The 23629-nt window shown below is 45.8% G+C and overlaps 1 protein-coding gene and 1 long non-coding RNA gene across 3 annotated transcripts in view; one reads left to right on the top strand and one right to left on the bottom strand.

Annotated features, from left to right (window-relative positions):
* LOC118997128 (uncharacterized) overlaps positions 1-5245 on the bottom strand; it is a 29271-nt gene extending 24026 nt beyond the window's left edge. The window contains exon 1 of the long non-coding RNA XR_005068617.1: positions 5177-5245. This is a non-coding gene — a long non-coding RNA (uncharacterized LOC118997128). The remainder of the gene's footprint in view (positions 1-5176) is intronic.
* The window catches only part of FAM171A1 (family with sequence similarity 171 member A1), a 129217-nt gene that overhangs the window by 93165 nt on the left and 12423 nt on the right, over positions 1-23629 (top strand). Inside the window, exons 4-5 of one of the 2 annotated variants that reach the window (XM_037060757.1) lie at positions 116-274; positions 5369-5545. In XM_037060757.1, the coding sequence (XP_036916652.1) occupies positions 116-274; positions 5369-5545 (336 nt within the window). The remainder of the gene's footprint in view (positions 1-115; positions 275-5368; positions 5546-23629) is intronic. The other variant, XM_037060758.1, reaches the window with a different exon arrangement.

Below are 23629 nucleotides of genomic sequence, written 5' to 3'. Positions count from 1 at the left end.
GGGCTGGGGGCAGGGGAAGCCCTGCTGAGACCTTAAAGAAACACTTCCTCCTTTGGCATTTTCTGAAAACAGAAACTGCTCCTTGGGGATGTAACTCAAAGGCTAATTTCTGCAGGTGCCCGGCCGCAGCCGCGCGTTCATTTCCAGAGGAGGTCACTGCGGCTGCCCGAGAACACCAGCTACAGCGACCTGACCGCCTTCCTCACTGCCGCCAGCTCCCCCTCCGAGGTGGACAGTTTTCCATACTTGCGAGGATTAGATGGAAACGGAACAGGTAATTTGAGTCTCTTCTTCTTTCAGCCAGCCTTCTGTGTTTGAGTCTTTGCATGTGGCTTGAAGTGTTTGCGCTGAATGGGAGAACTGAAGTCTCGAGGGGGAGGGAGCTCATTCTCCAAGTTCAAGTATGTTGAAACTGTTACTTAAGGAATTTACTCTGCATCACTGCAGTTTTAGTGACTGTCTCCTTGAGCCTTCTTCTGGTACCAGCTGCCTTAAGCACGTTCCCTGAGCTCTCCTTTGGTGAACTGACTACATTTAATTCAGAGTAGTTTTTTTTTTAAATTAAAATCGTAATTCGTTTTAAGTATAAGGTCAGAGTTAGTGGTTTTCTGCCCCTCTGTCCTCAGCCTCTCTCCTGCTGACCCTGGGACTGGGTGTTTGGTGAAGCAGGCTGCCTTGCTGGCCTTTGCAGAGGTGCACAGCCTCACCCACCCACCCACCCACCTGTCAGTCACAGCCTGGAGGGAAGCTGGCACTGGGGCTGATCCAAGGTGTGCAAACCAGTGTTCTCCACCCCAAAAATATCAGGGAAAGTAAAAGCCACCAGCCAGCGAATTTGTAATATATTCTTATCAGTAAAGACTGGAGACCTGTGCCTTCTGCCTCTCTTCAGGGCCAGCAGCACAGTTCATCAGGCGCTGGTGCTACCGTGGCCCCCGTCCTTCTGGCTACGGCAGCGTGCTGCCTTCTAAAGTCCTGAATCATTTTCTTGTCTCCCTCTTCTTTTCCCGGACACTTGAGTCTAGTCACAGTGTAAAAAGCCAGAGGCTGTTCTGGGTTTAATCTCGATGGGTGAGTAAGTAACTGCACTTCTCAGGGACACTTTCATTGAATATCACTTCGGAATGATTTCGTAACTGATCGCCCTGAAAAAGCTTCTGAACCTGCAACATCTGATCTGTTTTGCAGAACATCAGTTAGTTACTGGTTATAGATCAAGATGACCTGGTGGTTTGTCATTTGCTTTTCTTCCCTTCGCGGTACTTGTTTTCAGAAATGTTTCTTCTTCCTTTAATTTTATGTGATCGCGATGCAACTAATAGTAACTGGACAGGTGCATGGTAGTCATCTTAAACATTAAACATCTTAAACATCTTAAACATTATGGGGGAAACGTGTTAATTTTTACTTTAAATGCACAGCCCTAGGAGAAAACTTGTGTTTTGAACATGATAAAGTGTAACCGGGACCACGGTGAGATCTCCCCCCAGTCTCCCTGACGAAATGGTGCACAACCGTACAGCCCCAACTTGGAGGAACGACCTCATTGCAGGGAGCTCATTAGTTTCTCCATGCCCCTCTTCCCAGAGCTCTTGAATAAGTTATAAAATCTGAGATGATGGGGAAAGAAGAACAGAAAGGCAAAGGACCATTGATTTTAGTGGAGTTTGTTTTTTTTTAATCACTGTTATTTCAGAGGGAAGAGAGGTCTTGGAAAGGTTACTTTCAACTTCTCTTCCACTGAAATAACGGGTAAGTTGACCAAGGGAGAATTCTCTCAATGCTAACAGGAAAGGCAGCCAGCCACCCACGGTGTGGTCGCCGGCACCTGTGAGGGTGTGGGCACACGGGCCCCCTGTACAAGCCCAGCAGTTCACCCGCTGGGCACCCACCTCCAGGTCACTCTGTGCACAGCTTCTCCTCTGCCCCGTAGTTGTTTGCCTCCTGTTTTTTAAAACTGAATTGAGGAGATTTGGCTTAGCGTGAGGGACCCCACATACCCGTGGGAGGTGACAGGCCATAACTAGAGTTCAGTGAAGCGAACGGATGCCATGGATGTGATGGGATGCTGCTCCGAAGGTTGGTTTCCTCGGAGCATCCTAAGGGGAGCTGTGTCCCGTGTGGAGGGAACTTTGGGAATGGTGAACAGAGAGATGTAGCCACGTGGGGATTTCAGCCACGCCCTCACATGCTCATGCCCTCCCGTCTGCTCCATTAGTTTCCTGGCACCACATACCATGCCTGCACGGCATTACGCTGTCCCCTGTGGTTGCTGAGAAAGCACAGTGTTGTTCTGGGATGTCCCCAGTGGGTTTTTAAGAAATTATTGATGCTGCTGGTCACTCCAGGAAGACAGAGGGGAGTCAGTTAAATGACTAATGGGTGACATTGTCCCACAGTCCAGAAAAGTCGGTGATGGAATCCAAAGCCAGACAGAACCCTAGATGCTGTCTGAGAAAAACCCCTCATGTTACAAAGTGACAGGTCAGAGGTGCCACATATGGGCCAGTGGTGCTGTCCCAGCCCTGCTGCTTTGGCCTGACACCTGTCTTCATTCAGACATGACAGGAGCCAGGTAACAAGATGGAACAGAAAGGAAAGACCCCCTTAGACATGTGACTCAGAATTTTATATAGAGTTACAGTCTCACAGTGAGAACTGGAGGAGAAACAACTTAGCCTTTCAGAGTATGAATCTTTCCAGAATAAAGAAAGTGGGAGGGCCGCGGGAGGGTCATCTGGAAGGCATTTAGTGGGGCACTGAGAAGGGAGGCCTCGGTATCCAGATAGAAGCCTGCAGTGTGTTCAAGCAGAGGACTTTCAAAAGAACGTTGAAGCACTTGAACTTAATGTATATTACATTAAGTTAACATGCCCTGTTCTGCAGTGCTGCACTTACTTCCGAGTGTTTATAGCTGAGTCTGTTCTTCCCCTAGACTCACAGAAAAACATCTAGTCCAACCCCCTCAGTTTGGCAGATCAGTAGATCCAACCCCGGAGGAGCAAAGTCACTTGCCTGAGGCCACGTAAGCACTGCTACGAGAACCCTGCTTCCTGGGCCAGGAATATGCAAGATAACAGGAAGGGAGAATGCAAAGGCGATGAGTGGGGAAACCAGGGCTGCCGTTTCTGGGAGTCAGGAGGCAGAGTGAAGTGGGGAAAGGATGGATGATGCCGAGTCTGGAACGCTTTCCCACTCTACCCGCCGCTTCCCTCTTCAGACGTCCCGCCTCAGCTTTGGGGAGGGAGGCAGCATTACCTCACTGAGACTGTTATCTCTAAGTTGTTACTATTTCTAATCGTCTAGTAAGTAACTTAATTTCTCTCCTGGAGAGAACCCAACAGAACCTAGCAGAGAGGTGTACCCATTGCAGACCCGGCTCTGCTTCCGTGTTACCTACCTGTGGGCAATGCGCACATTTAGGTCAACTCCACCCACAAGATATTTTGCCCAGAAACCTGGTAAATTCTGGGTTTTGGCTTTCTTTATCTGAAATGAAATGGTCAGACGAAAAGATTTCAGAACTTGGGTCTGTGACCCCCACGTGGACCTTTGGATCAAAGCCCTACGTCCTCACCTTTCCTTACGTAGAAGACTAGATGTGGGTATGAGTCCCAAAGGACACTGCTGTCGGCCGCTGTACAGACATTGCCCCACGAAGGGCTTAGCTCTAACTTATTGAAACCCTACAGTTCACTAGGAAACATTAAAATATAAATGTTTATGGGTATAAACATTAAAATGTTTATGGGTTAGTTGAGCTGAACTGACAACTGCCAGGAAGCCAGATCTCAACAAATTGAGAAAATGCCCCAGAGAACGGCGGTTTTGTGTCTTATTAAATACATCAGAATCAAAGGAGGAGGTGTGGGGAAGGTGACGTAAAATTCACTGGTGGTAGATCAGGGAGGCAGGAGAGAGCAAAGCAGGTATCTCTGAGACTGGATAAAGAGTGAAATGAAGGGAGAAATACTTCTTTTCCATTGGAGGGTCCCGAATAGTAAACAGTTAACACTGACGGCAGGTAGAGACCTTGTGAGGGAGAACAAGGTGACCCTGAGGGCTCTGTGGTCCTGCACCGGGGTTGGGGGGTGGTGGGAGATTGCACCCTGATGGGTCTGGGAAAAAAGGAATTACTCTGACCATCCAAAGGTACGTTATCTTAGATGCAAAAGTACAACAGACGGGCAGAGTTCAGGTAATATTGACCTTTGTTGAGGAAGATTCTGCCCTAGGACGTGACTACCTGTCCTAGCTTGCTTTTAGTTCAGAAGTTTTAGTTTCAGACCATCCTGTGTGGTTGCTGTAGGTCTCCAAGTTTGTGAGACAGCCATGCCTGCCCCGAGCTGGTCAGGTTTAGCATGGGGCCCCTTTTTCATGCACAAGCTTTAAACGTTTAAATTTAGTCCTCATCGAAGGTTTGGATTCGCTCAGATAATTGATGGGTAGGTAAGTATGTAAATAGCTTAATAAGAAATCCCACAGATTATGTTCTAATGTGGCTTGAGTTTTTTGGGGGGGCCTGTGTGTTTGTCCTTGTGTTTAAGGCGAGGTTTACAGTTATGACAGGATACATGTTGAGATGACATATCCCTGGAAAAAAGGTTTTCTAAAGTGGATTGCTTGCATGTGTAAATATAATGCCGCTCTCAAAAGCACTGCCCGATGTATCTGTAAAGTAGTCATTAAAGCACTGGCCCGGATAAAGGCCGAGTGCAGAATAATTGGTGTATCAAATTCCTTTTAAACAGATCAAAATAACGATGGCGACTAAAATAACTCATAAATATTTCAAGCCCAAGTTTTCAATAGTGTATTTTTAGTAGAAGTAAGTTAATATTTTGAAGCACTCCTTGAAGAAATTTACTTTTTTCTCTTTATGGCAATCTCTACTTTAAAATACTGGGTTTCATTTTGGTGATCTGCCAAGTAATCAGCATGTGCCTGGGGCTCCCTCTGTGTGGGGTCAGTGTCCGGGGTTTCCACACACCCCTCCCTGTCACACTAGGGACAGTCCTTCCCTCTGAGGCCGTTTTTTAAAGCAAAGCACAGTAATTAGGATGCGCGACCAGAGTTTGGATCCCTAACGCCAACTACTCTGTTCCAGTAGGCCAGCTCCCTTTAAACCCCCTCGGAGCCTCAGTTTCTCCATGTGTAAAATGGGGGGTTTCCCTACCTTAGAAAGTTGAGGGGAGGATTGTGGTGTAAAGTGCTGGGCGCAGTCTTTTCCACTGGTGGGTCCAGGTGGGAGGCGCAGTATCCAGCAATTGGTAGCTGTCACTCTTTTCTGTTTTTGTTTTGGAGACGGTTCCCACAGCCCCACGCAGGTCTTTGTGTGCATGTGATGGAGAATGCCTCTTGCTTCCAGGAAACGGCACCAGGTACGACCTGAGCCCAGTCACAGCTGTCAGCGTGCACTTGCTCAGCAGTGATGGAACGCCGGTGCTGGTGGATGGCCCCATTTACGTCACCGTGCCCCTGGCCACACAGAGCAGTCTGAGGCACAATGCCTATGTCGCAGCATGGCGATTTGACCAGAAGCTGGGTAAGCGAGACACCTGGGCCGACAGTCGGCTCGCAGATGGCTTCATCATTACTGTTTGTTTTTTTTTTCAGGAGGCTCGCGCAAGTCTCCCCTCCTTGAGGGTGTTGAACGCTGCTGCTCACGGTGCATGTGGTTTCGATGGGTAGCGCTTACTCCGCCGTGCCATTCGGGCGTGTACTTTGGAGTTCTTTTTTTTCTTTTCTTTTTTGCACATTTAAGCTAATTTACTTGAAAAGAATCTTTAAATGTTATTATGGCTCCCCTAATCTTTATACTTTGATTCTTTAGAACGTATATCATCTCTCTTGGTTGTGTGGTTTTCTTTTACTGTTTTCTGAAAAAAGGAAAACATTGCCAACATTGCACACAAAAAAAAGAAAGAAGAAAAATTATTATTTCACCACCTAGAAAGAACCACTAACTCCGTTTTGGATCATACTCCTTCAGTCATTTCACAGTGCACACATGGATTAGTTATCTATTGCCAGGTAACAAATTGCCCCCAAGCCCAGCAGCTTTAGACCACAGTGAACACCTGTCATCTCACAGTTTCGGAGGGTCAGGAACACAGGCACAGCCAGCCTGGTGGTTCTGGCAAGGCTGCAGACAGGCTGTCCACCAGGGCTCCTCTCATCTCAAGATTCAGCTGGGGCTGGCAAGCACGGCCCGGTCTCTCTCACAGACTGCTGGGCAGAGGCTTCAGTTCTTCCCGACGTGGGCAACTCCGTGGGGTTACTCACAGCACAGCACCTCGCTTCCACCAGCCCAAATGGTCCAAGGGAAAATCAAGAAGAAATAAAAATTGAAATTAAAAAAACACAAGTGGATAAAATGGACGTCACAGTCTTTTATAACCTGATGTCAAAGTGGCATACCATCACTCCTTTGCAGATGCTTTCGGTCATGGAGCCCAACGGTGGGGGTGGGGGTGGCTGCCCAGGCGTGCGCACACTTGGCGGTGGGGATGTGCGGGCCTCTAAGAGGCTGCCTCCCACAAAGTATATAGTTAACAGAAATGGGATTATGTGCTATGTACTGTTCTATAACATGCTTTTAAAATCACTTGTATGTCGTGAACATGTTTCCATAGCATCGGCTACTATTCTGCAGTGTTAACGTTAATGTGTAATATCCCATCCTGTGGGTCCATTATGATTTGGGGGCTCAGTCCCCTACAGTCAGGAGGAACACTAATATTCTCACCAGTGCATGGTAACTATCTTTATCGTAAACCTTTATGCGCAGTCATGATTATTTCTTTGAGATAAGATTTTAGAAGAAGCAGAATTGCTGGGTTAAAAGTGTGCGCATTCGGAAGCTTTAATACACATTTCCAGATCTTTCTCCAGGACCTTTTGTCATCCATACTCAGAGTGACGCTGCGGCAGCTCGTGCTTGTGCTCAGGGCTCTGACGGCACACTGGCCTTGCAGCCTCTGGTGCCCAGTCCCAGGAAATCCAGCTTGAAAACACTGGTTTTCGAGTAACCCAGTCCAGGCTATTGGGAGGTTTTTTAACATCAAGTGTTTTCAAAGACAGCTAATTTCTTGAGTAATTTATAGAAATTTATTTTTGGAACCAAATGCCTGTTGGTCTTTCTAGGGGTGTGGGGCGGTTGTTTTGTTTTTGGTTTTTGGTTTTCGAATAATTACTAACAGACCCCATAACTCTTCCTGTGGGATTCGGCGATTATACCAGGCACACTGAGCCCGGCGTTGGCAGATGGGTGGTTGTGCTGCCCTGAGTGGGAAGGGCATTTTGTCGCTGGCATGTGTTCTCCACAGCGCGGTGGCTTTGAGGACAGAAGGAGCCCTGGGTCGCCAGGAGAGAGCAACGTCAGGGGGGCGTGATGGAGAGTCTCTGAAGAGCAAGGACTTCTGAGGGGAGGAAGGGACGTGGGTAAAGAGGCATGGAGAGAAAATAGGAAGGAGGAAGGGGAGAGACTGCATTTTGTATCCTGAAAACCTGGGTTCTGCTTCTTGTAACATTGTAAATCCCACTTCGGGCAAATCCCTGGTGCCCGTGTTCTTATTTGTACAAGACTGCATTTCATTCCTTGTATATTCTGCCTCTTCCCATTAGCCCTGCTTGTTGGCCCCGAACATCATTGGGTCATTCTGGAGCAGCACAGCATGTGGTTAAGAGCAGGGAATCAGCCCTGAACAGCGTAGCTCAGTTGGTTGGAGCGCCGTCCTGTAACCGAAGGGTTGTGGGTTCCATTCCCCATCAGGGCACATGCCTAGGCTGTGGGTCCAATCCCTGGTCCGTATGGAAGGCAACAGATCGCAGTGTCCCTCCTGTCAGTGTTTCTGTCTCCCTTCCTCTCTCTAAACGCAGTGAACACAGTCCTCAGGTGAGGATGAAAGAGCAGAGCTCACGGGGCACACCGGATTGGAAGCTCAGCTCTGCTGCCCCGTGCCGTGTGGCCTTGGCCGAGTTACTTGACCTGCCTGTGCCCGAGTTTCCTCAGCATGCAGTGGGCGTAATAATAGTACCTCATGTTGTTACAAACAGCGTATTAGTCAGAGTTCCCCAGAGAAACAGTGTTGTATGTGTGTGCGCATGTGTGGAAAGAGAAATTTTGAGGAATTGGCTCACACAGCTGTGGAGCTGACGAGTCCAAACTCTGCAGGGAGGGCCAGCAGCCTGAGATTCGGAGAATGGATGACGTTGCAATTTGAGCCCAAGGTAGTCTGCTGGCAAAATTTCCTCTTCCTTGTGGGAAGTCAGTCTTTTTTTTTTTAAGGCCTTCAACTGATTACATGAGGCCCATCCATGTGATGAAAAGTAATCTGCTGTACCCAGTTTACTGACTTACATGTTAGTCTAATCTTCAAAATAACTTTAGAGCAACATCCAAACACACTTGAACAGATGTCTGGAAACTGTGGCCTAACCAAGTTGACACATGAAGTCAACCCCACCAAGGAGTAAATGAATTAATATTGCGAGAAGCTCAGTGCAGTGCCTGGTGGACAAAGCAAGCATGCCCTAAGAGTCTATTAGGTACACAAAGTTCTTCCCATTCTATAGAGGCTTCCCTGTACCGTGCCATCCAAGCCACTTTCCCAGATTTCTGGGAGGACTGTTCCCTCTGTGCTGCCCCCATTTCTCCACACGCTGCAGTCCCCCTTCCACCTTGTCACACACAACCTTGCTCTCCTGAAGCAAATGTCACTGAGTTCACCAACAGCAGCCTGATTGTGAAATGAGGCGACCTCCTCACCCTCTCGGACAGACACCTCTGCAGCATTCTGTCCTCTGTAAAGGGCCTTCCTTTCTTGGCTTTCTGACTCAGTATCCCCCTGGGTCCTCATCTTCTGCCAGTCCCTGGGCTTTGCCCTGCACCCAGCTCCTAACTTCTTACTTTCTCTGCAGTCGCTGGGGTATCTCACCGCTTCTCACACTCCCACAGTTACCTTCGCACCCTCGTCTGATTCCCTGCTCTGTGTGTCTCCTGTCTGTGAGACATCTCTTTCTGGATGCCCTAACCAGAATTCAGATTCTACATGTCTAAAACTGAGACTCATCAACTCTCCTCACTCCAGCCTCTCTCCCTGTTCACCACTGTGTTTCTTCTCTGGTTAAGGGCGTCGTCTACCAGACCATCGCAGTAGCAACCTCAGAGTTACCTCCGGTGTGTTCTTTTCTTCACTTCCCCGAGCAGCCATGCCTGGACCCCTGCAGAGTCGTGCGAATGTCAGACCACTGTTTCTCCACCTTGCCCTCACCTGTCCTTCTCAGTGGTGCCTCTGCCTCAGTTCTGACACTTCCTTCTTCTCTGGTCAATTTCTGCCCCTGGTCTGACCGCCTTCTGCCTCTCCTTCCCTCTAGGAGGTCTTCTGCATTGCTACTTGAGCTATCTTCCAAAATGACGGACCACTTTCCCACACGAGCGTGCCGTAGAGTGACTCACCGTGAGGCAGTCCACACTGCCTCGCATGGCACTCATCTCGGAGCTGGCCCGCCTGCCTCCCTGCCTCATAGCCAGCCCCTGTGTCCTGGGCACCCTTGTTGCTGCCACGACAAACTACTTACCCTTCCCTGCTGTGAATGCTCAGGACTCCCTCACAGCCTGCCACTTTGTGTGAGCGGGATCTCTCCTTTTAAATCCCTTTCTCCACCCCCTAAACAGTAATTCAGACACATTGTACACATTACAGTGATACTAGAAGCATATAAGGACATGGTGTTGTAGTTTCTTAGTTATTATCTGTGTCCTTGCCAAGTCTTTGAATCCTTATAATCAAGAACAGTTTTGGGCCCTGGCTTGTGCGGCTTAGTGGCTTGAGTGCCCGCCTGCAAACCAAGGGTTGCCAGTTCAATTCCCAGTCAGGGCACGTGCCTGAGTTGTGGGCCAGGCCCCCAGTAGGGGGAGGGTGAGAGGCAACCACACATTGATGTTTCTCTCTCTCCCTTCCTCTCTTTAAAAATAAATAAAATCTCTTTAAAAAGAATAGTTTTGGCACATACTAGGTACCCAACTAAAATGTTTGTTGAATGATTGAATGAGGTGTTTTTAGAGTCAAGACAGGTAAAGCTATGATAATGTAACATTTGCACATACGATGACTGTATACATAGAATTTACTCTCACCTGTGAGCACACACATGTTGCTTTGAGCTCTTATTTAGAGAAAGGACCATTGTATCCGATTTTCTCCATCTTGCTGCCATTATTTTTTTTCTTCCTGCCTCCTCTTTTTTGAATGACTATACTTGAATATAGATAAGTAGGGCTGGGGGTATAAAAGTTTATGTTCCTAATAACATAATGTTGACCTTTGAACAATTTGAACTGCATGGGTCCATTTATACATGGACTTTTTTTCCAGTAAATATACTGTTAACCCTCAATATCCCCAGGCCTTGCATCCACAGATTCAACCAACCATGGGCTGGAAACAGTCTTTTCAGTCTGTGGTTGGGAATCCATGAATGCGGAGGGCCACTGGATGCACTGCTCTGTACCGTTTTCTATAAGGGACATGAGTGCTGGCAGATTCTGGTAACTGTGAGGGTGGTTCTCAAACCAGTCACCCGCTGTGGATCCTAAAGGATGACTAGGTTTGGGGGGAGTAAAAAACTACACACGCACTTTTGACTGTGCAGGGGATCAGTGTCCGTAACCCCTGCATTGTCCCAGGGTCAACTGTACAATGAAGCTTTCTTTAGGAATTTGTACACGTATTCAAGGTTTGTCTGCAAAAAGTTAGCCATTGTTAATATAATGAGGTGGTTTTCGTGACATCAATGTAACCTGGCAGCCAAGGAGACTGGACTGGAATGCACATGTGTGAACAGTGACAACTTCACTGTACTAGTCAGTGGGGGCAGTAGGTGCTGTTGAGTGAGCACGTGTACTGTGTGGCCATCACATTCAAAATAACTGAGAGTAGAGCAATAAATCTGCATCAGATTTTGCATTAAGCTTGAACACTACTCCACAGAAACTATTCAGATCATTCAGAAGGCTGTAGCTATGGGCAACTAGTGATTGGCAGCTTCATTACAACAATATGCCCACTCATGCATTGCATCTCAGGCAGAGTTTTTGAGCAAAACATCAAATCACCCAGATTGTAGGGGCTTGACTCAGCTCCTACAGCCCAGGTCAGGTACCCTGCAACTTCTGGCTTTTCTCAAAATTAAAATCACCTTTGGAAAGGAAAAGATTTCAGACTGTTTGAGATTCAGGGGCAGCCGATGGTGATTGGGAGAACTGTGTGAGGTCCCAAGGTGCCTGCTTTGAAGGGGACTGAGGCGTCCTTGTCCTGTGTACAGTGTTCCTTGTGTCTTGTGTGTGCTTCCTAAGTGCCTCTGTTTTTCATAGTGCATGGCTGAACGCCTTCTGGACGGGCCTTGTGTGTCACAGCAGTGTGGCGCAGGTCTATGGCAGCACCATCCGTGCTCGCATTAGTTCTGTATATGGCTCACAAATAAAAATTTATTTTAGGAAAAATTCATATACGGGGCATTCTGAATACTGGCTTCTCAAACGCATCTCCATCATAATCCCTGGGACCCTGTGAGGATTACCTCACATGGTGATGGGACTGTGGAGATGTGATTAAGGGTCTGGCGATGAGGAAACTCTCCTGGACCATCCAGATGGGCCCACTGTAATCACAAGAGCCCTTCAGAAGGACGCGGGGGAAGCCAGAACCAAGAGATGGCAATGAAGCAGAGCTTGGAGTGAATATGGAGAAAGCGTCCACCATTTAGGGAGTGCAGGCATCCCTGAGAAGCTGCAAAGAGCAAGGAAACAGCTTCTCCCCTCACAGCCTCTGGAAGGAGCCAGCCTTCTGACCCCTTTGCTATAGCCCAGTGAAATTGGACTTCTGACCTCTGAAACTGTAAGAGAATAAATGTGTGTTGTTTTAAGCCCCAGAGTTTTGGGGTCTTTTTTGTTACAGCGGTGATACAAAACTACACGAAGTAGAAATCAGTGAAGCCTCTGGAGTTATCCGACCCTCTAGAAGTAATCTTTACGGCGTGGAGTCTTTTCCCGTGGGGGTCTTCATTGTGTAGGTGATGTCTTTCTCTGTAAATGGTCTTGTTGACTTCGCATCGCCGGTGAAGAACACAACCGCCAGATTTCTGGCGTCACAGATTGTGTGCAGAGAAAAAGCTAGTGTTTGGATAGCTATTCAAAAATAATCAAGTGAATTAAATTGTGTTTCTGAAAATGTTATCTCTAAGATTGGATGGACATAATCAAATAAAGCATATGTTCTGTACTTACTAAACTCAATAGGAGCCTATGTATTTCATGGTTTTTTTTACTATTAATGTATGTAATCAATAATATTATTTAAGTATAAATTCAATTATTTCAGTTAAATAAAAAGTTCCAAGGTGGTATTATCAGATCAGGAAAAAAGTAGGAACACATCTTAAGTGTATAACTATTTACTAATTAACTGCTACTTATGATTAATTCAAGTAGGATAATCACTTCAAACCAGTTTAATACTTTAAATTATCTACTTTTGAGATAAGTTTGAGTAATTGGAATTCCAAAGTGTTTAACAGGCAGAGAGAGAAATTTGTGAATCTATTAAAAATGTTCCCCCTAAATAATGATCAAGCCAACTGTGGCCCAAAAGCTAAGAATGGTTTTTATATTTTTAAATGGTTGAAAGAAAGAATCCAAAGAAAAAGAGTGTCTCGTGATACATGAAAATTATAAAAATTGAAATGTAAGCTTACCGAAATAAACTTTTATTGGATGCTAGAGACTGTATGTTTGTATGCCGCCCACAAAACTCACATGTTGAAACATAAGTCCAGTGTGATGGTGTGAGGAAGTGGGGCCTTTGGAAGGTGATTAGGTCATGAGGGTGCAGCCCCCATGAATGGGATTAGTGCCCTTATAAAAGGGACTGCAGGGAGATCGCTGATCCCTTCTACCAGGTGCGTACATGGTGTGAAGGAGTCAGTAATTAATGAATGAGGAAGCAGGTCCTCGCCAGATACTAAACCTCATGCTGCCTTGATCTGGGACTTCTGGCCTCCAGGAGTGTGGGAAGTGAATTTCTATTGTTTATAAGCCACTCGGTTGATGGGCTATGACATTGGCACACAGCTGTACCCAGTTGTCCTCACACAGGCTAGGGGAATGCTTCCTCACTACACCCATGGAGCTAAGTGGCCGTGACAGTCTGCATGTCCCCACAAACCAAAAATATTTACTTTCTGGCCTATGACAGAAAATTTTGTTTTCCCTGATCTCAAGTGCATTCATCAGGGAAGCGCTTGCCCTTCAGTATAAGAACGCAGCTACATCCTGCACACTGTGCAGGACCAGCCCGGGGTGTCTGGTTCAGTCAAGGTCCGTACTTGCCCTTGTCCGGAGAACCCTCCAGCATTCTGCCAGAAGTGATAACACCTTCTTGGTAGGGCAAGATTTCAGACTCTGTAAAGAAGGATAAAATTATTTTTTAGTGCTCTGGGACTTGTATTTGAAAAAATAAGTTCACATTTTAACACTCACTCGAATACTTCAATCCATGAGCGGTGGCTGACTGAAGCTTTGGGAGAGGAACCTGGGGGCGCTGCCTTCCAGACACCGGTAGAGCGGAGTCAGTATTTGGCAATGCCATTTATCGCGTTTGTTCTTTATGTTTAATGGCTACAGTCGTCTTTTAATTTTTTCTTTTTTGAAACAGGCAAAGAATTTGCTATTATTTAGCATCTCCATATTTCAACCCACATGTTCATCAGAGGGTAACATAACAGATTAATGCCACCTTAGAACATAAAGTTGGATTTTGTCTAGTATGTTACAATATGAGTTGGCTAATTGTTATGTGTATCCTTGGGGAAAAATTTTTTTAAGAAGCTCAAGTTGCATAAACTGGAATTGAAAGTTCTGCTGCATTCGCATGTGGTGCCGGAGCCATTGTGTTAAAATGCCACTTGATTTATCCTGCAAGAGAGGACTCGGTTTAGCTAGTCTTTTCCTTTGAGGAATTGGCAGATGTCTTTAATTTATGATCTTCTAATGGTGCTCCCTCCTCTGAAAAGATGTACAATGCCAGTGCCGGGGGTGTCAGGATGTGCCTCGGGGGTAGGACACAGTGGACACACACCTTCATGTCAGTCCTGTGCAGGGGCCAGTTTGACCCGAATGAAATCTTGTTGGTCATGGCGAACATGCCATAGCCGAGGCTTTCTGGGCAGTGAGAGATGACTGTGTCAGCTCACTTTTACAAGCACGTGCTCTCTTTTGCCAGTAACTGGGACAGCAGATGGCTGTCCGATGTCCTGGGTCGTCAGACTGTGATCTGACTTGTTGCCCTGGGGAATGGTCCCTGATGTACAAGCAAACCAGGTCAGTGATTTGAATTTAAAAGGTACCAATGGACATGGACTGGCAAAAGAAATCGAGAATTACACTTATGTTTGTGACAGGTTTCTGCAGTCTGATGATAACTTAGGTTACTTGATTTGAATACTCTCATTCTAATGAGATGACAGAAATAAAAGTGTGTTCTAAGTGAAGCTGCATTTGTAGAATCCAGTTCTAACTGCCTTTCTGAAGCAGAGTGTGTGTGGGTTGCTATAGAAATGGTGGTTACTGAACCAGCATCTTATCATGTATGGCGCATGTGGATCGGGCACTAGGGATGCCCACTCAGGACTGGCCTGGAGGGGGTCTGATTCTGCTTCAGAGCGTGAGCCTTCCTGCCGATGCTGGGCTCCCTGAGCTAGTCCTTTTGGTAAGTCATGGCCAGCTGCCCTGGAAGGTGGAGCTTGAGTTAAAATACAGGGCTAAGATGTTGTTCCATTTCATTGTTTTTTGGAGGGAGGAAGGGGTGGGAGTTCTTAAAGCTCTAAATTACATTTGTAACTTAAGAAAATGGAAATATTGCTGGCTTCTTTTTTTCTGTATATGTCACGAGCCACGTGCCCAGATGGAAAGGGACATGCAGGCCTGAGGGGCAGTGACTGAATTGCAGGGGTGAACTCCGTTATGTGGGTTAGGCAAAAGTTAGAACAAAAGAAGGGAGCTCATTTCTGTAATATTAAGTATGTATTTACATGCATGATGTCAGTTTTTGAACCAGATGCTTCATCTTTACTTTTTTCAAAAAGAAGAGACTTGATGTTTAAGGCAGCAGACTTTGGTCTTCCCACAGTGAAGGATATTCCTTAGAAACAAAGAAATAACTCTCATGAAAACTCTACTTTCTTCTTCCCAGATGTGAAAATTGCCGGTATAAGTGGATCAGGCTTCTGTTAGATATGCAGGAGGGAGAAAATGGCAGTGTCCCTGCCAAGGAGGCTGGCTGAAGCGATGTAACAGAAAAGAACGCTGAAGGCAGAGGACTTAATCTGGGGGTGAATGGTAACCATCCAGTGAAAACACTGTCTTGCCTGAGATCGGGGCTGCCAGGTGGCCAATAAATTGTGATTTGTGCCTGAGACACAAATTGGTATCTTGTTGCCACGATGGGCCATTTGCATCCCAGTTGTGAAGTTCCCCTCCTTTGTCCAGGAGGAGGGGAGTATGGCGGAGAGCACGCGCGCTGTCCATGGGGAGGGCGAATGCAGAGTGATCTCAGAACATGGACATTTGTTTTTCAGTGTTGCCTAGCAACTCGAAAACAAGCTTGTAATACCAATCCATTCCTAAGAATTGTCAAGCCTTTTGTGTTTATAGCCCCCGCACCCTACCAAATGAGAATGTCTAGAGAATAATGCCATCATCACACTTCTTGTATTGAAGTTGTGGTTCGGGGCCCCTTTTGTTTTGAAACCCTATTCGTAGAGACTGCATTTTCCTAAAGTGTCGCTTCATATAGAACTAGAGCTTTCCATGCTCAGATTTAACCGAAACCATTTTTGGCAATCTTTACAAATGACTGTTGCCTGCTTTGTGGTCTTAGATCAATACGCTCCTCCTGGAAGAAAATGTGTCCTATGTTACGGTCAGCTCTTAATTACCACTGACGGAATATTCACTCTGTGGATTGTCTGTGGCAAATTTACATTCTCCCACTGGCCTGCTCATCACCAGGGAGCCCAGAGGCCTCTTGCTTCGGGACCACTTGGTCCGGACTTGGAGCACTGCGTCCAACATGCTGGCTCTCTTCTCAGTCTGGTGAAAAATAATTAGGGAAGTAAAGCTGCCATAATTTATGTCAGGACCAAATACTTTTTAAGTGTCTTTTGTTTTCAGTTATCTCCACTGAAACGAGTAGTTAAAAGGTAAAAGTATTCTTGATAGATTTGAATATTGCTCTGGTTGTGCAGCATGTCTGGGGCTGGCCAAAAAGTCCATATGATCTTCTCCATAAAATGAAAAGACACACTTTCCGTTTTTACCAGCAACTTTACTGATTTGGATATTTTGAGTGTGATGGCTGTCTCCCACATGGTAGAACATTGACTTTTCTCAATATCTCAGTTTGATTACTACCAACTTCAGCTGGTCTACCCAACTGTGGAGTGTCGTCCAGCGAGACATCTCCAGCATGAGACTTTGCAAACCACTTTTGACATGTTCAATCAGCCATGGCACCTTCTCCACACACCGCACAAATCCTTTTTTGCGTTTGTTACATTTTTACCTTTCTTGAAATAATAAAGCACAATATGCTGAAAATGTTGCATATTTTCTTCCATCTTCAATATTAAAATGGCTGCACAAAATTCACCAATTTTGGTAAGTTTTTGGCACTTTCTTAAGTGCACGCTGATATGACAGCTGTTACAATACAATGTAACAAAACTGTTTCAAATGAAGTTCAAGGCAACTGAGCACTATTAGAGCCACCTTACAGAAAAAAAACAAATGAGCTTTTTGGCCAACTCAATAGCAGGAGAGTACAGGGTACTCTCCCTGTACAGGAGAGTACAGGGAGAGCATGTAGCCTAGCAGCTAAGACAGCTTGGACTTGAATGCTGGCTCCTCTGTGGATTACTAGCTGTGTGATCTTCAGTAAGTCCTTTAACCTCTGGGTTAACCTCCGTTTTCTTATATGCAAAATGGGAATAACAGTCTTTGTCCTCACCTCAGAGTTATTGTGAATGGAGAACACTTAAAGTAGTTCCTGGCACTCGCTGAAGGGCTCTCTGTAAGTGTTAGCCATTATTATTCTAATCATCATGGCCCATATTTGTTTAGTGCATTTTTGGTGAAGCATGATAGAGGAGAGAAGGACCGGTACAGCAGATGCCTAATGCCTTTAAATTGAGTCTCCCTGTCTCAGCCAGGACTGCTGTAAAGCTGATATGTCCCAGGCATCCAGTCTTACGATGGCACCTATGCTCTACCAGTTGTTGCATATTTTGATTGTTATTGCTGTTTCCCTATTTCTAGATAACTCTTAAAGTTCAGAATAAGTGATGCCTTTGAATTTGAGTAAAGTCGGGCTGCTGGTCCCCTGGTGTACAGAGCAGGTGTCTCACCAGGAGCCAGCCCGCTGGCGGCTGGCCGTCTGAACTTCCACCCACCCTGCCCTTGTCCTGGGTGACAACTCAGCGCCCATGGTCTCTTCAGCAATCAGTAGTGTTGTGCTCACTTTGCAGGGGAGGAAACCAAGGCTGGGACTTGGGATGGACGGAGATCCCAGGTATCCAGGCTCTTTTTGAGTGAGATCCTATGTTTCTCCCACTGGGGGCCTGTAGACCCTGAGAGCTTCTTTGGAGTCTGGGAATCATCCACCAGGATTTTTAAATCCAAGGTTTGGGTTTTGATAATAAAGCTTTTTAAAGTTCACGTGCAAAAGATTCTACATCATCTGAGCTCAGAATTTTTTTCCAGGCGTACTGGGATATAATCGACGTACAGCACCGTATATAAGTTCGAGGTACACAGCTAATGATTAGACTTGCCATATATTAACACAATATATGTTAATGATTAACACAGTAACTTTGGTTAATACCCATCATCTCATATAGATGCAAAAAAGAAGCAAACGTTTTTTTCTTGTGATGAAAACACTTAGACCTACTCTCTTAACGTCCATATACATCATGAAGCAGCATTAACTAGAACTCAAGTTGCACGTTACATCTCTCATGTTGTTACATCATCCTGTTGTACGTTACACCTCTCATTTTTACTTCTCTTATAACTGGAAGTTTGTTCCTGTTGACCTCCTTCCTCCAAGTCTCCTTGCCCCTCACCCTCTTAATACAGAATTTAAAACCATCAGATACTTGTATTGCCTTATCTGCATGTATGAACAGACTGGGTGATAGAATAGGACTCGTGAGAATGAACAGCGAGAGATGCAGTACATGAAAGACACAACCTACCATAGTCACAAAACAGGAGGTCAGCGTATGCTGAGGGAGGAAAAGTTCATGGTGAGTTCACCTAGGGAAAAGTGGCAGGAAATGGGACCGTAGGTGCCCCGAGCTCAAAGGGAGCCCCACCGTAGCCACCTGTGTCAGTGTTTAAGTTGCAGGTGACTAGTTCCCTCAGTAGCATGGCTTCAGGTTCCCTTTACGAATTTGTTTTGGTTTTATACTTTTGTATGAGCTCTAAGCTCTTTCATATTAGGGCATGTTTAACACATTATGCTATTTTAAATAAAGTCAACACATGGTATAGGGATATTTATTTTTCTTCTAAACGTAGTTTTGTACATTAGTCACGTCTGGGATTCATTGGTATGAATGGTAGTCCTTGCCTTGTACCGCCTTTAAGTAGAGTTTCACCAACACTTAAGATTTAATCCCGGGAAAGTGTACATTACCGGGGAAATTTTTTTATAAAATGTTACCTCTTAGCAGCCCTGCTATTTGGGCAGAGCAAGAGGGACCCCGGCTCTCAGCCCCCCTTTTTCAAGGGCCTCGCTCTGGTCCTCATTTAGCTGTACCCCTTCCCCATGGGACAGGATGTACTGAGCCAAAGGACTGTGCCACCTGCAAGCGGAGCCCCCCTTCTAGAACATCTTCCCAGTCCCCGAGGCCCCAGAACCCCCCGCCCACACAGATCTAAACTGGCTTCCAGGTCCTTCCCCTCAGGTCCATCTCCCGAGGGCAAACTTGTCCCCTCACATGCTCACGTCACAGGCACACCCCTGGGCCAGAGACATTGTGAAGGAGTGGCTGCTGACTGGGCAATGAGCTTGGACGTGTCGGTGGGGAGGGGGGGCGCTCTGCATCCATGTGCATGAGGCTGGGTGTGAGTGGAGAAAGGGGGTAGGTCACAAGCTAACTCTCCTTTCATATGTCCAGTTCTACATTGGACCCTGGCCTTGAGGCTATTTTAAAATTATGGTGGGAGGAGAGGACACATTTATTTAGCAATGTGATCGCTTGCTTTATAAATTAAATATTTAGATATATTGTATATCAACCTTCATTTGTACCCTTGCCTTGAGTTCCGCAAATCTTGGGGGTGGGCCTCTCCTTGGGCGAATCAGGAACCTCTCTGCACTTCATGTTTCTCCCCTTCGGAGTGAGATCTAGAGTGCCCACCTTCAAGGGTGTGTAAGACTGAAGAGAGAAAGCACATACAGCACCCAACACATCGCCAGACATGTTTATGTTCTTAATATCTTGGTTCTTGGTGCTCCTCCCTTGAATCACCCTTTCCTGTGAACCACCCACAAGCACACGCATACGGAGAACACACACATTTTACAAACCCAGCCTGCACAGAAGGTGCTTCATTATAGGTCTCCGCAAAAGCATCCTTGCTTGCTCTGTCATATGTCACAGGGATAGAGTTGTATGTGGTGACCCAGCCATTTCAAATGTGCAGTTTGAAGTGTGTCTGAATTGAAGGGGCTGGAAAGAATGAGATCATTTGAAAAAAGCATTTTTTTTCCTACTGATTCTCAGCTGAGCTTATCCATTAGCAAAACCGGTGTTACTATAAACCAATCATTAGCAACAGAACCCAGTAGATCGGGGGCCACACTCTTCCTCAATCAGAAAGAAGCTGAAACCGAGCCCAGCGAAGTGCTCATTTGCTCGTCCACGAATCAGAGTCAGTGGAGGAGGGTAGGCGCAAACCAGACTTCCTTCAGAATTCAGCCACATTCCTTTTCTAGTACATCAGATTTTTGTATGTTCCTGCTTCTGTGGCAAGACTCAAAGTGGCATAATATGATAATGCCTAAATCCGGGAGTGCCACACCAAAACCCATCCCCAGATGTGTTCAGTTTGGCCCACACAGCCGATCTGGGGGCATTTGTTTGTTTGTTGTTCTTTAATGTCCTGGCCAACATTTAAAAGTTGAAAGATTTGCCATGGACTTCTATTTTTGGCCTTTGTTTAAAAAAATCAAATAATTCATTCATTTCAGCAAATTGTTATTGAACATCTTTGTGCCCGATGTTACTCTCTTCCAGGCTCTTGGGATAAAGCAATGACGAAACAAGTCAGTGAAGGCCCCGGTAATTATGAAACTTTTGTTCTAAATGGAGACAGTGAGCCAGTTTTCTCAGATGGCACAAGTACAGTAAGACAGTTAAGCAGAGTGATGTCAGAGGGAATGATGGGCTGGTCAGGCCCTTTGAAGAGGTAACATTTGAGCTGAGACCCTGAATTAGGAGCCTAACATGGGACTGTCATGCAGGTAGAATGTTCTGGGCAGAAAAAACAGTCAGCCTAAAGATCACAAGGTTAGAACCAAAGTAGTTCACTGATGAACTACTTTCTGGAAAAGTTATATATACCTATTGTAAGTTCAGTTTGGCCACACATGAACGAACCAGTTCACTAAGCAGCATTGCCCCTTAAAACAAGGCCACAGCACCAGGAGCACTACTTCCTGTAAGTCCTCACTTGACGTCATCCTCAGTAGGTTTTTGGAAACTGCAACTTTAAGTGAAAGGATGTGTAACAAAACAAACTGTACCATAAGCTAATTGACATGAACTAGAGTTAAGTTCTCAGGGCATCTCACTATCAATGTTATTAGAAAACAACATTATTTAAGGACCTGCTATATTTTAGTTGCCTGGTCCTGGCCTGTTGTCAGACAAGTGACTAGATTACTTCTGAAATGTATTAGAAATATTTCTGATGTTGCTTCAGGCACTGGTTGCCCAGGTGATATACCACAGCCACGTGGTGGGAAGTGGCCTCAGGGTTTTCCGAAAGACATGCCGCACCCACAAAAGTGTGAATAAATTAGAGTTTTGCTATGCAAAATGTGGTCCACAGCTGGGGATTCTGTTGGAGCTGCAGGATCTCCTGCTTCACTCCCGACCCACTGAATGAGAATCTGCGTTTTTTACCAGGTCACCACCGTAACAGAAGCACTGCTCTAGAGCATCTTACTGCATCTGTCCAGATGTTCATGAACTTCTCTCTGGCGCTGTCCTTCATTTTGAGCAAGTTTTCAAACGCTGGCCATCAGTGGCTGTGCCTCCTGGAATCCCGGTCTGCTAACCCACCCTGTCCCTTCTGAGATGTAATAGCAAGATGGATATTAGATTTACTAGCTAATGAACAAAATTTCTCTCCATTACTCTCCAGACTGGGCCTAATTAGCCTGTAGTCTGATGAACTACTTTCTGGAAAAGTTATATATACCTATTGTAAGTTCAGAATCCTCTCATTTGTTTTTATTAATGCCATTATGTATTCTACTTCTTCTGGCTACTATTCAAGGCATACGCCTTCTATAACTCTGCCAGAATCTCCATAGTTTCCCATTATTGCTCTCTCCCAAAACTTGTTTCAGTAATCTTGTGATAACTCAGCTAAAGTTGAAAGCAGTGAGGGTGGGGGATGGAGTGGGATCAGTTGCTTAGATTACATTTACTTTTAAGAATCTGTTTTTTGAAAAACTACCCTAAAAGTACCCTGGGAACATGTTGTAGCTGAATACAGATTTCTTTCTTGTTTTAATTTCTGATAATTCAACATATCTGTGATTTTTATTATTTGAACAGAAGGATGTTGTTTATAGCAAGTTGCCCTTAATTTTATTCTTGTTTAAACCAGTCCTGAAATGTACTTGCCTGAAGCTATATGAGTGTAGCCATCTGTACATAACTTTTGCTCTTCAGTTTGGTTGCTTTCAACAAGAACGATTAGATGATTGACCACCAGGTTAATGCTTTGCTATGTAATTAACAGGAATGTTTCTTCCTCACAGATACCATGGAAAAATAATTCTAAAGAAGGAAACAGATACTCAAAGGCATGGACTTTTAATTGGGAAAAAAGAAAGGCCGCCGCACGATATCATAAAAGTAGAAACTGACACTGTTTCTGCTACGCTGATGAATATGATGGGTTTTTATATTCTGGTTTTAGTAAGCGATCTGGTCCCAGTTTTGTTGAGGCATGCACAAGAGAGACCTCGGGACTCCTGTATGCACAGCTGGTAGAAAAGTGTGGTAGAGGCTGTAGCTTAAGGCATCACAGATGAAAGTCTGGAAGAATCAGGTGTGTGGTTTCTAGAGAAACTGAGCGTGCTGAGGGGTCTGGACAGGCCCCATGACTTAAATCAGCGATCGTAACTCTAACAGGCGCTAGCTGTGGATCTGAGAAGTGCACACCTCTTGAGGAGGTTGTTCCTCACACCAGCTGATGCCCACACCGTTCTGATTATTCAGCAACAGTCACTGCAGCCCAAGGGTTACTGACCAGAGCAGGGCACAGGACAGACAAAGGCTCCTGCTGTCCGAGTCCCTGCCTGTGTCACGCATGTGTGTGTGTTACCTCTCTCCATCACCACTACCACCTGTTTCCCAGTGAAATTTAGATGCAGGAGTAAAAATGGCTGTATGTCCTGTGTGAATGTCCACCCTTTGATTCGCAGAACTGTTCTGGCATGGGTTTCCGAGTGGCTGCGGAATTTCTTTATGTGCCCCAGCTTATAGATCCCGTAGAACTCAGTCCAGCCCCTTTCAGGAAAAGTGTGCCAGTTTGAAGATGTTCAGCAGGAAACAGAAGCCCACTGTGAGTGCTTAGACCATGAGGATGTTCATGGTTTATGTGACAAAAGAGATGTGAAGCCAAAACTCCTGGACTGCCCCCTCCCTCAGTGACTCTGCTGGCCACCGTTAGCAAGTCCTCAGGTCACAGCGCCAGAAAGCGGCACAGCTGGAATTCACGGGCAGGACTACCTTACACTGGGGCCGGTTCGCCCTTTCCCTGCTGGACTTCTATTTTCCCAGAGACCTGAGGTCCCACATGGTCACCAGTGTCAGTGTCAGAGTGGGCACTGGTGGCGCTGTACATTGCTCCTGTACAAGGTGCCACCTTCAATTTGTAATCAGGTCAAGTGTGGGTTTTCACTTACAGTTTCCTTTTCAAAATCAGTCATGCTCCTAATACCAAGTTTTTCTGCTTGTTAGCAAATGCTCAGGTGGGATAGCCTGGCTTCAGGCTCAAGTGGGGCTTCCAGGCAGGAAAACCAGGCCAATCTGAGATCTGTAGGTCGTATTCAAAGTAGACCTTGTGTTTTGGACCATTTTTCATATTGTAGAGTTCTTTTCCCTTTTGATGACCATTTTGAGCTCACTTGTCTTTGTATTTTGCAAATAGAAGCTGATTTCATTACCACTTGGGAACCAAGCAAGCCAGCAGCACCCTTGGTGGTTGCTGAGAGACCCCTTCAGATGGTACAGACCCACACAAGGTGTATCCTCTTCC

The sequence above is a fragment of the Sturnira hondurensis genome, unplaced genomic scaffold (genome assembly GCF_014824575.4).
Source record: "Sturnira hondurensis isolate 20B ecotype Veracruz unplaced genomic scaffold, ASM1482457v3 Scaffold0012488, whole genome shotgun sequence".
Lineage (NCBI taxonomy): Eukaryota > Metazoa > Chordata > Mammalia > Chiroptera > Phyllostomidae > Sturnira > Sturnira hondurensis.
The sequence above is the reverse complement of the archived record's forward strand: the minus strand, read 5'-3'. Positions and strand labels throughout refer to the sequence as shown.